We start from the raw sequence: 17,331 nt of genomic DNA on the forward strand, positions 1-17,331 counted from the left end.
TTATGACTGCTGTAAACAATCTGAAAACACACTATTGATATTGTTGTGGTTTAAAATTGAACAAAAGATAAACTTAGACAAAGTGGAATGTGTGAATCAAATTTAAGAGCTAACAAAGATAAGATGGGGAAACCCAACATGTCAACTGAAGTCATGAGTGCACTAAATAATCCTGTGGAAGCGGCAACCCAGCGGAATCCTATGGAAGCCCATGGGTGCCCATATAACGCATGAGACCGGAAGTTCATGTCCTCTCTATGTCTGCGCTTGTGAGTTGAAACTCAGGGCACGCTGAGCTAAGCAGAAATAATGCCAACCTAGCAGAAATAAAAGAGAGGAGGGGGTCCAACTTTGGGTACGATTACTTCATGGGCATCCTGATTGGGTCTTAAGACGATGGGTTGTGGCTTTACAGGGCGGAAGAGGTGTGTTTAGAAGACATTTGCATAGGTAAAAAAATTGATGCAATGCTTTGTTTCGGCAGTTAAAATCTTGAGATTTTGCTCATGTTTGTTCTTACAACCTCTGTATTGAATAAACATTATTCGCATCAGACTCCGAAGACTGTTTGAAGACTGTTCCTTGAAAACTTTTTGAAGACTCCAAGTTTTGATCCAGATTTTTGACAATGTATGTGACAAAGCTGCCTGATCACTGGCCCTTAGCAGGCAGACTGAGCACAACAATATACACTATATTGCCAAAAGTATTCGCTCACCTGCCTTGACTCGCATATGAACGTAAGTGACATCCCATTCCTAATCCATAGGGTTCAATATGACATCGGTCCACCCTTTGCAGCTATAATAGCTTCAACTCTTCTGGGAAGGCTGTCCACAAGGTTTAGGAGTGTGTTTATGGGAATTTTTAACCATTCTTCCAGAAGCGCATTTGTGAGGTCACACACTGATGTTGGATGAGAAGGTCTGGCTCTCAGTCTCCGCTCTAACTCATCCCCAAGGTGTTCTGTCGGGTTAAGGTTAGGACTCTGTGCAGGCCAGTCAAGTTCATCCACACCAGACTCTGTCATCCATGTCTTTATGGACCTTGCTTTGTGCACTGGTGCACAGTCATGTTGAAAGAGGAAGGGGCCAGCTCCAAACTGTTCCCACAAAGTTGGGAGCATGGAATTGTCCAAAATGTCTTGGTATGCTGAAGCATTCAGAGTTCCTTTCACTGGAACTAAGGGGCCAAGCCCAGCTCCTGAAAAACAACCCCACACCATAATCCCCCCTCCACCTATACTTGGCACAATGCAGTCCGACAAGTATCGTTCTCCTGGCAACCTCCAAACCCAGACTCGTCCATCAGATTGCCAGATGGAGAAGCACGATTCGTCACTCCAGAGAACGCGTCTCCACTGCTCTAGAGTCCAGTGGCAGTGCGCTTTATACCACTGCATCCGATGCTTTGCATTGCACTTGGTGATGTATGGCTTGGATGCAGCTGCTCAGCCATGGAAACCCATTCCATGAAGCTCTCTGCTGAAGCACTGTTCTTGAGCTAATCTGAAGGCCACATGAAGTTTGAAGGTCTGTAGCGATTGACTCTGCAGAAAGTTGGCGACCTCTTGGCACTATGTGCCTCAGCATCCACTGACCCCGCTCCGTCAGTTTACGTGGCCTACCACTTGGTGGCTGAGTTGCTGTCGTTCCCACACACTTCCACTTTCTTATAATACAGCTGACAGTTGACTGTGGAATATTTAGGAGTGAGGAAATGTCACGACTGGATTTGTCGCACATGTGGCATCCTATCACAGTTCCATGCTGGAATTCACTGAGCTCCTGAGAGCGAGCCATTCTTTCACAAATGTTTGTAAAAGCAGTCTGCATGCCTAGGTGCTTGATTTTATACACCTGTGGCCATGGAAGTGATTGGAACACCTGATTCTGATTATTTGGATGGGTGAGCGAATACTTTTGGCAATATAGTGTATGAAATCCAACTCTGACTCTCCTTTTGTTACTCCGCCAAGGAGGCAGAGCCTCGGTGTAGTTATGTGACGATCAGTGTACGTTTGTCTGTCTGTCTGTCTGTCTGTCTGTGTGCAACATTACTCAAAAACTTACAAACGGATTTGGATGAAATTTTCAGGGAATGTCGGAAATGACACAAGAGCCAAGTGATTAGATTTTGGCAGTGATGTGGCTTATGGTCTGGCTCCACGGATTTGTTAAAGATTTCTGCATCATTGCAAGACAGACGCACGGCATCACAGTAACTATGATTATAAGTGAACACTATGTAAGCTGCCTGCTGACGATCACGATTGTGATCCTACTACAAATAGACCGCTGCGTACCTATCGGGACTTATCCATCGGAAATGATACAAGGAACAATTGATTAAATTGTGGGGGTGTTTCCGATTTCCATCCATTCCCGCCGCCCGCTACATGTTTGAGTCACGCAATTCGGTATCCATACATAACATACACACGCATAACACACGCCTGTGCTCAGCTCAAGGTCATTTTGTTTGTGGGTACATGTTGCATTTCCAGCTTCAACATCCATATTGAGGAAGGGAATCACACATTACTGTTTACGTTTACTTCGTTTTTTATTTATAGCACCGGAAAACACTTCGGTCACAACTTCAGCTTCGCGCTAAAAAAAAAAAACAAAAGGTGTGGGAAGTAACGTAAAGTGCTTCAGTGTCAATAAATCAGGACATCTACGACAGCCGGCCGGGCGTTATGCGTACATACGTAGTGCTTGACAGGGCACCCAATCCACAGCATTAACAAACATGAGCAAATACATAATAATGTGATAATATATGGTAACACATCAACTTCACATAACAACTGTATCATAAACAAACATTTCAAATGAGAGCATAAAACCTAACAGTACATCTATATTAAATGCCCATGATTACCGCCAGAATTGTTTTCAAGATTTCAGGCATCAGAAATAATACGACTGAGCAGCCTTGGTGGAGCACTGCAGTCTCTGAGTGCTTTTTTTGTTTACATTTTGATATCAACTAACTCTTAAAGACAATATTTGGCTTTTCAGCAGCTAAATGTTCAATTGTGTTCACTATGTTTGGTGCTGACAGGCAAGCTCTAACAGATCCTTTCCACTGAAAATAGTTGAAATGTGCTTAGTGAAAGCAATGCAAGAGAGTAAACCCACACTATAAATCTGACTGCTCACAAAACCAAAACTCTGATTAAAAAAATGCTAAAATGCTCAGTAGGGTGGTAATTCTTCGTGGGTTTGTCAGTACAATCAACACCTTCCATATGATGATGTTGTTTTTGCTGTTAATTGTTTCAAGTATTGATTGTGCACTTTTAAGAAATGATGTTACAACTGGCTGAATGGCTGTTCCAGTTCTGTTCTGTTGTGTGCCAGTTCTCCAAAGAGGTGCCACTTAGAGGGGTTTCCCAGGATATTACAGGAGTTTCCTCACAATTTCACGAGTCTATTAACATCTCTGGCACTCTAATCTCCTGACAGGGAATTTGTATTCTCATTTTAAAACGTAACCTCCAGATATTAGCACTGAAACAAGGTTTTACAGTCACTGCCGGGAGTATTGCTATTTTGAAAAACAGATCTGTCTTATTTGTGTTGTTGAAGAAAAACATTTTAATCCACAGCTCTTTTGGGAACATTTGGTCATTTGAATTCAATTTTATGATGCTCAGTGGATATTTTATGATAAATACTGCAAGTCACTGTACTATATGTATTTAGTTCTTAAATACAGTTCTTTAAGCATAGCTCTGACATACCATCACCAAGGCTGATGCCTCGGGGCTACATTTACAATAGAGACCCTAGGCCACAATACAGTTTCACCATGTTCCATGAAGAAGTATGCATACTAAAGTGGCAGCATTTTATATATCCTTTGCATTTCAAGACTTTACTTAATCAATGGCAAATTCAGTTCAAATCAGCAGTATATACACTTATAACAAACCTTAGTATTCTGTAGTAAAAGATAGCATTTAAAATGCATATTTTTAGACTCAGATTACAAAAGGAGAGTACGACAGACCTCTGAGTATCATTCACTTTAACCTTTATTTTAGCAACTTTGACTTTAAATTACTGATGGATGGGCGCTGTCATTGTGGGCCCTATTGTTGCTGAGGCTATATTTGCCGGGACAGATGCAACATCATTACAAGCTGCGTTATGCTGCTGGGTTGTACCCTAGTATTTATAGCCAACTCTAAAAACTTTCTAACGCCTGCCATCAGAGCAGGCTGCTACACATCCACATGGGGCTGAGTACCCTTGCTCAAAGGCATTCAGCACTACTGATTGGTTTCAGTACAACAGATAAAAAATTAACTACCCTTCCGACTTCCTCATCAACCTGTTGCTCCTCCCTGTTCGCCTTGAACTGGTCTGTGGCCCCATCTACCTGCACTACAATTTCAGTACAGACAGAGGATTCAAAAACGCCTTTCTTTAAGACTCTTAAGACAATTCTGTTCTTCGAAAGTAAGTTTGTTGTTAGTGATGTGACAGGATAAGTTGAATCACAGCAGTACTATTTCACTGAACAAAATTTAAGTATTCCATTAGAGGAAAAAACAAGTTTGGAGTACTTAAAGAGGATTTTTTTTAATAGCTTATTTGTTTTATTTTAATTTTAGGGCTGCCAGTGGCTTGGTGGTTAGCACTTTTGCCTTGTAGCTAGAAAATTGTGTCCCGGCCTTCCAGGCATCTTTCTGCATGGAGTTTGCATGTTCTCCCTGTGCATGTTTGGGTTTTCTCCAGGTTCTCCGGCTTCCTCCCACAGTCCAAAAACATGCTGAGGTTAATTGGTGACTCTAAATTGTCTGTAGGTGTGAATGTGAGTGTGATTGTTTGTCTCTATGTGTAGCCCTGTGATAGACTGGTGATCTGTCCAGGGTGTCCGCTGCCTTCATCCTAAGCCAGCTGGGATAGACTCCAGCCCCCCACAACCCTGATGAGGATTAAGTAGTGTATAGATAGATGGATGGATAGATGTATGGATTTTAATTTTATTTTTTCCATCAAGCCTATCAAGCTTGATTGACTATTGGCTACATTCTGAATACTCAAACTGGTGAAACAGTTGTTAAAAGATGACAATACCTACAAGAGCAACCTTAGCATTTTATTTTAGAGCACATGTGCAGGCACGATATTGCTGTGAAAATTTTAAAAAAGAGAAAAATGTTATTTTACCACCTGCACACACAGGTGCAAAAATATGCTGTTACCTTGCATTTCACTTCTGTGTTCATTTCTAATTAAAGTGCACGTAAGGTTGCAGGTTGTGTCAGGCAAGACAATACACAAACACTCAACCATTTTGCTCCATCTGTAAAACATGCAAATAACAGTTCCTCATATTTAACATTTATTTTTGCATCTGCTGCATGCTTTTGTGAATCTTTGGTTGTAAACAATCTCTGAATGCATGGATCAAAGAAATGTGTAGATGAGCATAGTGTCTAAGGCTAAACTATGATTTACTTCCATGAGATTTTACCACGCGCATTCGATATCATCACCTTTTATCTGTTTGTCTTGTGTGCTGAGCCAGAGCTTAAAAACTGACAGCACAATGAGAAGAAGAAACATCAACTGTATCCACAATGACCCCATTGCGTCTGCTGCTAACTCCTACAGCTACTCAACAACTTGCAAAGAGAAGAAGCTTTTTCACTGTATATTGAAACACCTCATTAATTATCACAGCAGGTGGAGGGAGAATGGTGTGGATTAGAAAGATCCCTGCACCTGTTCTGTAGCTTTTGTTGGACAAAATGGTGTGGGTACACAATAACACCTGTGTTGGCTATGGGCTGCCATAATGGGGAATTAATTCAATAAGTCTACATAACTGATTTGTTTCCGTAAACATTAACAGACAAGTTAATTTATTGGCATAAAAGGAATATTGATTAAACATCTACATGACTTAACACAGTACATAGAGCCCTGTGTTGCATTGGCTCTCAGCAAGTCAGAAATAATATTTTATTGAGGTGTTACCTCCAGCAAGATATCAAGCATCAGTTTATCTATTCAGAGTGATCCCACCGTGACTAAATATCTTCCTTTGCCACCTGTCTGCTTGAAGTATAAGAAAAGGAATGAATGAATGTTTCATCAAAGATGTGAATGAAATGAATGACAGATATGTAGCTGCAGGGAGAGAATGAAGTGTTATTTCTGTGTCATTATCCCACAGTCCTGCACTTTTTCATTTCCCATTTCATTACTAGCAAATCACACATAGAGTATGGATATGGGAGCACTGCAGGCAGAGATATAAATAGACATATGTATAAAGAAACTAGACAGGTAGAGGAGCTGAGTGACCTTGGCCTTTATAGATTGTTTGTAATGCTGTCTTGTACACACTGCAAAGTGATGTAATTGTTGGGGCCTTTCTGTGTGGCGTTTGCATGTTCCCTCTGTGCCTTTTAGTTTTCTTTGGGTGCTCAAGCTTTCTCTACAGTCCAAAGACATGCATGGCAGGCTAATTGGTGATTCTAAATTGGGCCTAGGTGTGAGAATGAGTGTGCCTGGTTGTTTGTCTCTATATGTTTGCCCCAGGTGTACCTTGCCTTTCACCCTTTTAGCTGGGAAAGGCTCCATTCCTCCTGGTGACCCTCTATTTGATGAAGCGAGTACAGAAAATGGATGGATGGATTAATGATTATAATTTCAGACCAGCCATACCCCTTGTCAAGGCATTTTTCAGTGTTAAACACATGCTATTATCCTTTGCGGGACTGTTTTTCACTTGATAGATGGCATACTTTTGCCATGTCTGTGACTGACGCATCGGCAACTACTGTGAGATACAATCAGCAGAATGTCCTGTCTTTAATGGAGTTCTAACGATCTCTATTGCTATATAAAACAGTTGATGTGAACACATTTACTGTAATATTGAATATTTCCAGCTAAAAAATGTCGACTTGTAAGACATCATTTAATTAACGTCTTACAAATGTGACTTGGAAAATGTATTTTGAAAATTTTTTAATAGCTTTTCTAAAAGTATTTCACAGCAGATAGCAGCCAAATAAGCAGAAGGAAAGAAACATTTGTGTGTAATAGTCCTTACGTAATTCATGCTGCAGTAAATGAGCCAACAGGAACCAGTATCTTTGTAAATATTAAAATAAGTCAATCACTTCATCCTCACATCTATGCACAATTAAAGAGACACCTGTCATCACTGCAGACTGGGTCTGTTTTCCTTTTAAGCTGCCTACTAATTTGCTAAAAATCCCATTTCCCATATTTCCTTGTTTGACAGGCAGAGATAAGAGAAAAAGACATCACTTCTTTCATTATGTTCAAATGAGAGAGCAAACACTGATTAATTTTCTACATGTGATTACAAAGCTGCCAAAATAACACAGAGGATGTCTCTCACTCTGATACAGGCCTCCAATAAATTGTTGCATTTCACAAAGTAACATGGACATTTTGTTGGGTAGTGCTTTCAAAGAGCTGCTTCTCACCTGATTATCCTGCATTTATTGTGTGGTAACAAAAAGAAAAATCTTTTTTTTAATGCCGCGTGTTAAAATTAAATAGTTACCGAGAAGGTGATTGTCACACATACAATTTCTTGCCTTGTAGGATGGCTTAGAACACTAAATTCAAATTTTAAAATTGCAGACATATCCTTCTAGGCAGTTGAAAAAAGTATATGTGGAGGTTAGCAATCGTGTAGGACGAGGCACATAATAGATACACAGTCTGTAATCAACACACCGCCTTGTTAGGTAATAGATTTTGCTGTCTTAGGATCTGGAAGGTAGTGCTCACTCTCATGTAAAAGAGGATTTTTGAGTGTTTTTGGCATTGCACTTGTATTGTTCTCTTACAAACAGTGTTAGCATACAGAATAAAGTGATTATCAATCACGGCTCTCTTATAAATCCCCAGATACTTCATAGTTTAATATATGCAGACAATGAACAGAGACACAAATCACTTACTTCATTCTGAAATGAATTAGCACAGAAAAAAGGAGATGTAATTCTAAGCAGTAGCCCATATGCATTGCCAAGACAGTAGTGAAATTAAGCTGGGATGGCATGAGAAGGCTTTTGCATTTCTCTGTGAATAGACGGTGATGAAAGCACCTGCACTCTGCACCGTGCCAAGCTACCCTCACCTCAACAACATCTCAAATCCAAAACCTTTTTAAAAATGGAACAATTGAGCATTGGTCCATATACACCTTTATGTTGCTGCAGTTAATCATGGCGGTGTCAAAAGGACAAGGCGGTAATTTTCAGAGTGACAGAATGATTCAATGAGAGAGCAGAAGCAAGAGAAAAAGGGGAGAGAAAGAGGAGAGAGGCTGTGAGAGGGATCCTGGCCATGACTTAATCAGCTTTCCTTCTTAATATTAACTGTCATTATCTTTCCTTTTTTCAATCAGTGCTTGCTTGTGCTCTGAGGATGTTCTAACAGTGGCACTGGGAGGCTATTATTGATATGCCACCAGCTTGTTTCAGTGACATCAGATACCGACAGATCTTGAAACATAATGGCAGACGTTTTTAACACAGTCCTCTCGAAGCTGCACTGGGGTAATTTGGCATGTTGAGCGTCTTCTGAAAGTGGTGAAAAATCACAGTTTTTGAAAAAATGTGAACTTCAAGACACTGGATTTATGAAAGAAAGTGAACAGCATGAAGTGTGATCATGTGTAAATATGATGGATCTATTGCATAACTGCAAACTGAATATGATACAGAATACTCTGCACTATTCTCTGCTGGGCTTCTTCATAAGACTTAACTATTAATATATTTTGCAATGCGACTATGCCACATAAAGTATGAAGCACCTTATTATTTCAGTGACATCTGCTGAGAATGTGAGGCAGGTATAAAGAATGCAGTTCGTTACACCGCAGCATCATTATCACACAGTATTCTAATTAGACTAGCATGATGCCAAGGACATGGAAAACACATATATTTTGAAACCACACATTAGACACTGTAGAAATGTAGTCTACGTTACAGAGGAACAAAAATTATTTTAATGGTTTTGGCTCTGCACTGTTACATCATTTTTTTCATCCCTAAGTTGACACTTGAGGAACCATGAAAAAAGAACATAATCAGTCAGAAGATGAAGCAGTAGGAGTCTCCTAAAACTGCTCTTAATATTAGTGTAACAAGATGTTCAACAGCAGTAGTGCTGGATGAAGTTCAACACTTTCAAATGTCTTGTCTACACTAAGCCACAATCATGTGTCACACATTACACGGAATGCTGGAAGGACACAAAATGATGTTGCATAGCAACAGGGGATATTTCTTTCTTTGAGGAAAGCCAAAGCAAATTTATCACAACAAATGCAAAGCTTATAACTCTGCTTATGACTAAAGCATTTTTGCACTGAATGATGTGTAAAAAGCTCTTTAAGTTTCATTAATACAGTGAGATAAAGACAAGACTGCGGTGACCGCTGGTGCTGATGGTTTGATCAAAACAATGTCAAAGTAAAACTGTACAGCACATCTCTAAGGTCAAGGACTTAAGGTTAATTTGTTCAGTCCATAAAGTCTCTTATGTCTCCTATAGAGACGAGAAATGTAATGCAGTTGTGAAAGCCTTATATAAAGAAGCAGACATTTCTCTTGCTGCTTTGGTCCCAATCATTTCTACACTCAACCTTTTAAAATGTTGCCACACAATTGCTTTAATCCATTAATTTCTGTCAAAATCCTTAAATACAACAGGTAAAAAAAAAAAAATAATAATCCAATGATGTGAAAATCTGATGCTGAGAGTGTGTGGTGTGAACACTGTGTAGCTTCATTTTGTAGCTTTGTTTTAATTACTTAAAGGTACTTTGGCTGATCTGCAGCTTTTCTCATCTTTTCTACTCATTTTTGCCTTCACACTCTATTTGCGACAGCCAAATTTTAAGTTTTGCTTGCCTTGAGAGGAAGATGTAAGGCTTTGCTTTTTAGCAGCAGGAAATAAAGCGAAGTTTTTGTGACTGGGAACATAAAAAGTGAATGAAATGACATTAAAATTACCTACTCCTTAAAGCCTCTACTAGAAAAATGTGTTTATGATAATGTACCAATGGAGATGAATGTAAGAATAAAGTGGGAAAGAGATTGCTCACTGTGATGTACTTACAGAGAATCATAACCACAAATCTGCAGCTCCGCTCAGCCTTATGGAGCTTTATGGCAGGTTGCAGCTCATTGTTTCGCTGTCTGGCCTTCAACTTTACTTTTATGGTTCAGCCGAACCATTCTCATTGCGTTGTCCTCGGGTGCAGCAGGCAGCTGCTTTCAGCTCTAAAATCTCAATACACACTACCTGCTTAGCACCAAATGGCAAGAGACAGCATTAATAACTGCCTGGTGAACATGGAGTATTTAGCTCATAACTTTGCAAACAAATTCACAATGTCAACAACAAGCCAATGCTGGTTATTACTTTTTATTGTTGGCATTTTAGTCGTTTCAGTGTTTACCCAGTATCATGGCTAAAAATATGAAACAATCACAGGGCTGCAGGGCTGAAAATACATGAAATTAGCTCTATCCACTGCCTATGCACAAGTATCAAATGCAAGGCAATCTTGACATTTGGTGTGATAATGAAATTTATAGACTTCTGTCTAAAAAAAATACTGTGGGTTATAATTTAGTACAGTTAGAGACAAAGATAATTCAGTGTATGAAATACCACAGAATGGTCATATTTAGCAGCTGTTGCTAAATGCTTACAGTGATATGACATTGAAAATAGAACTGACAACAGCTCATTTTCCAACAAGCCCTCGGGCAGCAGCACCGTCAAAGACTAAATGAGTTTCATCAAAAAGCGAAGAGAGCGCTGTTTGAAGTTGCAGTCACAAAACTGGGCCATAGCAACACCACTCAAGCAAATATGTACAGACCTAATAATGAGGTTTTGTTATGCAGCGTGACCGTGGACAATAGCTTAAATAGAACAAATGGACACAGTTTAAATGTGATATTTGTTCTCATTCTTCAACTGTAATACTATGCAGGCAATGTGTAAATTGGGAATAATGCCACGAAAATATGTTATTTTTGTCTTGCAGTTGTCCTTTAGACATCCTGTTATTAACAAACAGCTATAGGTTTAGCTTCAATTATTTCAAAATGACAACTCCTTGGTATGCCGAGACTTGACAAATCAGTTTGTGGCATTTAACATTAAATGCAGATTCCTGCTGAACTAACCTTTTGATAAACTAAACACACATCTCAAATGACGAAACTTATTTCGTGCCATTTAAATTTTTTCCCCTTTTTTTCACATTATGTGACTTCAGATGAGATTACAGATAACTTTGCCAGAGCCTTGTGAGACTGTTCCTTAAAAATCTTTCCATAAAACCTGTCGGAGACTGTTTGCTTTGTGTTTGTGTTTTTCTGTTTGATTTAGTCAAATAATCCATGGCGACTTTGACAGGCCATGATCAAGTCTCCACAGAGGCAGTAAAACAACTTTCCAAGCTCAAAGTGTTTTCTTTCTCAGATGCCATGGATCGGCAGACTTGACTTGATGTCTTCCATCAAACTATACAATTCCTCTCCCTTCTGCCGGAGGGATACATAATCATTGGACTTATTTCCATGTTCAAAATCATCTGACTTTTTGTTAACAGTCTCACGATCTGTATTATCATTGTTCCAGTGCAACATTTCTATTGCAATACATCTGTTTACTTTCAGTTCACTTTCGGTGCAATATATCTGGTTACTCTTACTTGCAGTTCACTTTCTGTTAAACTGTTTCTTGTTATTAGTCTACAGTTTACATTTTGTACTTGTGTTATTTTATTTTATTTTACTTTATTTATTTTTATGGGGCTGCACAGTAGCTTGGTGGTTAGCACTCTCGCCTTATAGCTAGAAGATCCCTGGCTCGCGTCCTTACCTTCTGGGGATCTTTCTGCATGGAGTTTGCATGTTCTCCTTGTGCATGTGTGGGTTTTCTCCGGGTACTCCGGCTTCCTCCCACAGTCCAAAAATATGCTGAGGTTAACTGATGATTCTAAATTGCCCGTAGGTGTGAATGCGAGTGTGACTGGTTGTCTGTAGATGTAGCCCTTCGACAGACTGGTGATCTGTCCAGAGTGTCCCCTGCCTTCACCTGAGTCAGCTGGGATAGGCTCCAGCCCCCCCGCGACCCTAGTGAGGATTAAGCGGTTTATACATAATGGATGGATGGATGGATGGATATTTATTTTTGTTTTTTTTTCTCGACACTATTCCTTGGCATCCACTCAGACCCCTGATCTGAGTGGATGCCACATGTTTGACACCAGGGGTGTCAAACATGTGGCCTACGAGCCAAAACCAACCCGCCACAGGGTCCAATCCAGCCCATGGGACGATTTTCTAAAGTGTAAAAAAAACAAACAAAAAACTGCAAACATGAAATTTTAAAACTATAAATTTTAATTTCTAGACCATGACAACTTGTTTTGATCATGAAGTAAAAACTATATTGCTCATTGTTATTTTGTATTTTGTGTCTCATTTTGATAATAGTTTGTCTTGTTTTTTTTCTTTGTCTAACTTTTGTCATTTGTCTCATGTTTTGTCGTTTTGTGTTTCTTTTTTGTCACACGTGTAGTTTGTCCATTTTTTTTCACTTTTAACTTTTTATAAATTTTTTTGTCTTTTTTTGTTTTGTTTCATGTCGTTTGTCTCATGTTTTTGTCATTTTGTTTCTCACTGTTGTCATTTTGTGTCTCGTTTTTGTAATACTGTGTCTTTTGTTTTTTGTCTTTTTTTTGTCTGACTTTTGTTGTTTTGATCATATGATAATGATAAACTGAGGCATACTGTTGTTGAAATTTAATTGTTCATGATGTTTTGGAAAAAGATGAAAATGATTTTCAGAATGTACTTTTTGGCACTTAAAGGAAAAAAATGGGGTTGTTGTTATTTATAGTTTATTATGCTGTGATTTTACTGGTCCAACCCACTTGAGATCAGATTGGGCTGAATGTGGCCCGTGAACTAAAATGAGTTTGACACCCCTGACTTAGACAGTTTATGCAAACGCTTTACATTTTGTACTTCGTATTCTTTTTTGATTTGACTAACCTTTGTTTATTGTTTATTGTATTGTACTCTGGCAAAATACTTTCCTCCGGGATGAATAAAATTGATCTTATCCTATTCTGGTGCAAACATTGTGCTTGTTTGCTATATGATACAAAGTTAATAAACTAATCCATCTCCTCCATTTCTTTTCTGGCTCACACAGTGATATGCAAATCTAACTTAAATGGATTAATTAAAAAAAAATAAATTTTATTATCCCTTATTAATCCCACGAGGGTAAATTCTGATTTTTGCATATTCTCCCAATTGGGGGGAGTCAGAGCGACAGATCAGCCATGGTACAGCGCCCCTGGAGCAGGAAGGGTTAAGGGCCTTGCTCAAGGGCCCAACAGTGGCCACATCGGGGCTTGAACCTCTGACCTTCTGATCAGTAGTCCAGAGACAACCGTTGCGCCACCACTGCCCTACTGCCCTAATTCCATGCTATGAGTGCACTAGGAACATTAAAGGCCCTTTACACTCATGGGACTCGAACACAGATGTTTTCCTTTACAGAGCATAATTACACCTCTGCTCTGGACTGTGTGGGTGTCTACAAACTGTGCTTAACTAACATCTGACTCCCCTTTGTTTTGTTTCATGTAATTGTTTGTGCACCAATATATGCTTTAAAAAACAGTATATAAAGTTTGGTGACTTCAGCAAACTTCCAGCATACTGTAGCTCTAGCAATCTTCAAACAGAATAACTGAGAACACTTGTGTGGGTGTGCAGGACTTTTAAAGTCTATCATAGTTTTTTTTTTTGTTTGTTTTAGGTGGGTTAAGGTTAGCAATGGTAAAACAGAATAGGTTCAAAAAGCTTCTTTGGAAACACAATGTGCTAATTTAAAGAAGATGAACATGTGATTTGTTATGTTGGGTGATATTGAGTTCAGTATGTTTTCTCCTGTGATTACTGTGCAAGAGCTCCAGTACAAATAATTTGGTTCCAAAATAATTTTGTATGAAAGCTGCTGGATTTCAGTGGTGATGAGGAAAGATCACTGTGATAAAGGTTCAAAGGTCAGTCCGTTATGGCTCTGGAAAATTAATTAAATCCATGTCCATTACTGTCACCTTTACTCTTTCTGTCAACAATCCTTCACCCTCAACACCTTTGAGCAAGTGGCTGACAGCTCAGCTGTTTTCATTCTGTCATATTGTTTAGGTTAAAATGCTTTGTCTTACTGAAGAGCACATTATTCTTCTTACACTGACAAGTTTATGTACCCTGTTAAATTTGTAATACTTGCAAAGCCTCTTTCACTGAATATTCCTCATGATGTAAAATTCCTCCCTTTCTATTTCCTTACTGAACCAGAGCAATGTTCAGTCCACTAATCTTACTTAGCTTGCTTTACTGTGCTTCTCCCAGTAAATAATCTACTTCTAAGACTTCCATGCATCTGACATTTCTGCATTTTCTCGTATTGATTTATTCTATGAAATGGTAGAATTGTTGTAGTATATAAAACAGATTGTTCCTTTACATTGCATTTCTACTTGGAAAGTCATTCTTGAGTGGTTAAGCTGCTGGAGAGAAATTACTGTAAATTGTCTTTGCAGCAGAAAGCTTCAATGCATTCCAAAACATTCAAAAACCTTTCATTGTATCTTACATCAAAGTTTTTCATCTGTAATCTGCTAATACCATTGCGCACTGAGCAACAAAATTCTTTTCTGTTTCATCTCAAGTTGGTGACTTAATCGTTTGCCCGCTGCATCACCGACAGAGCTAATTATCGGCAGTGTGACTCGGCCACTGACACAGAGACAATCCAGGCTTTACTGACCAGCTGAAAACTTATACGATCCCTTTTGTCGCCATTATGCGCTAAAAATAAGGATCCAGCAGTGCCTAGCTTTAATGGCTTAAGGCTTCCTGTGAATCACAACAGGGGAGAACCTCACTCATCACACCATCAACCAGGAAGTACCTGAGATACGGAAATCACATTCACCTTGTATTCACCTCTCACTGGGCTCATAATTGCAGGAGATAGGTGTGCTCAGGGTCTGGAGTCCATTACCATACACCCATGGATGATGATTAATGACCCGGTGGGAACTAACATCGAGCAGCTCCTCTCACACAGCGTCCATAAGCTGATATGCCACCAAACATCTGAACATGCACTTCAGGCATTTGCGAGTCCTTGTCTTGTACTTCAAAAAGTAGAGAAAAGAGTGTGAGACTCTAAAGTGTGTGTGTGCGCTGGTACATGTGCTCGACTGCATGCATGTGCATGCTGGTGTGTTACTGGATGTGTGTGGACAGGAGTGTACAGCGACAACTCTGTGTGCAACCATTACTATCATGTCACTGCGATTAGATTAATTGTCCTGAATGCGACCATCAATAACACTAATGTGTCTATTTCCGAAATCTGATCTTGCTTTTTTAATGACTTCATTACATGACAAACTTATTTATGGTGATCACAGGTCAGGCTGTAATGATGGTAAGAGCAGCACTGTGAGACAGCCACTTTAAATTACTACACTATCTGAACTTCTAGCGTCATGGAGCAAATAATGCTGGATTTCTGTGGGAAGCACCAAGACCGAAAACTGTGCTGCTGTCTGCAGCTTTTGAAATTCAGTTTAAAGAGCATCTTCACTGAAATGTTAAAACCATTTATAACTCCGAGCTGTCTGTGTACTGAATACCAGAAAAAAAAAAAGAATTAAAATTAAAGAACTCGGCTGGCAACACACAACACGGTTTCTTTTTATCTGTAAACAACAGGGATCTGTGTGCTGTAGACGGGCCCCCAGTGAACAAACAGCATGGTGTATCTTCAACAGCGACTCACCGATGGGGCTGGTTTTCCTCCCTTTGCAGTGCAGACGAGAGTGAAATTCTGGGCCTGGTATCGACTGAAAGGGGCTGGAGTGTTCTCTGCCACCACTGATATGTTGTTGGGAGGTGCTGTGGAGGACAGAGGGAAAGCTTTGAGAAACAATATCCTAATACATTGAATAGACACAAAATGCAACCTCAGACATTCGTAAACTATTAGAAAGCATTCACTTTCACTCTCTTAGTGAATTCCAGGAGTTATTTTATGATGAAATGTCATCTTAAGGTTATACATGTAGGTGGAAACAACATTGGCAACACTGACAGCAGAGTTAAGAGCAAGAAAATGAGAGCAGAGAAAAATAAATGTTGCTCTGCCGTGATGTTTGAAATAAAATTGACTAAAACTAATTTAGAGACCCGCTTTATCTATCTACTGTATCTATTTTCAAAAGAAATTGGGGACCTGCTGAGAGAATCTCCACTTAAAATGGTAACTGAATGGTTGGAACAATATGTTCAAAACTCCCCAGGGCTCATGTGAGTCGGATGAGGCTGATAAGGTAGAAAATCTCATACATATCATATCACTAACCCTCTATCTGGATCTCTCTAGGGATCCCAGCAAGTGTGTCATGTTAGTGTAAAGGGGAAACATGTGAGCAAGACTTCAGAGCATTACGGAGGAGCACTGGGAGGGGGTAATGAATGTAAATCTCTCCCATCCCCCAGAAAATCAGCTGTTCAACATGCACCGCTCCGGTCCTTGGATGGTGTCTTAAATATGAATGTGAATGCTTCATGGAGCATATTGTGGTGGATTAAATGAAAAATCAGCCAGCTAGTTTTACCTGACGATGCTGCGGCAGACAATGATGACCTGCACAAGGATCGGTTGAATTTTAATGGAGGACAGGTGAGTACAAGAGGCTCTTTTCACAACAAGATGATGAGTTGTATGCTCGGGTTTGTTATTTTCAATATGCCTGCTAAACATAGTACTTGCTTAACACTGATCTACACATTTCAGGCTTATGTAAGGATTTATTGTTTCTAACATTCCTGTTGAACATACTGCTGTTGTTTGAAACACTCCTGATGAACATACCGCTGGCTTAATACTGACTTACACATTGCTTAAGTGCTAATAAAAAGAGCTGTGTTGACCTGTGAAGATAAGAAGGTTACGAATATCATCTCACACTATGTGAATTGGGATGAACCGAAGATGAAAAAAAACAGGTCAACAGAGGGCAAACTCCAGCAGCTTACGCTCACTACACACCAACACTCATTGCTGACACACATACACGCACACTACACATTCTCGAACACTCACTTAGTACTGAAGGCCACTCCATGTCAAAAGACTTCTTGTGAGAACAAAAGTTGCTGTGTTTAAGAACCGATAAAATACTCATGAC

General features: G+C 39.5%; 1 protein-coding gene across 2 annotated transcripts in view; it reads right to left on the bottom strand.

Moving 5' to 3' along the window:
• igsf21a (immunoglobin superfamily, member 21a) overlaps positions 1-17,331 on the bottom strand; it is a 221,309-nt gene that overhangs the window by 21,101 nt on the left and 182,877 nt on the right. For both annotated transcript variants that reach the window (XM_055010717.1, XM_055010716.1), the window contains exon 5: positions 15,921-16,036. In XM_055010717.1, the coding sequence (XP_054866692.1) occupies positions 15,921-16,036 (116 nt within the window). The remainder of the gene's footprint in view (positions 1-15,920; positions 16,037-17,331) is intronic.

This window comes from Amphiprion ocellaris, chromosome 5, assembly GCF_022539595.1.
Source record: "Amphiprion ocellaris isolate individual 3 ecotype Okinawa chromosome 5, ASM2253959v1, whole genome shotgun sequence".
NCBI classification, from domain to species: domain Eukaryota; kingdom Metazoa; phylum Chordata; class Actinopteri; family Pomacentridae; genus Amphiprion; species Amphiprion ocellaris.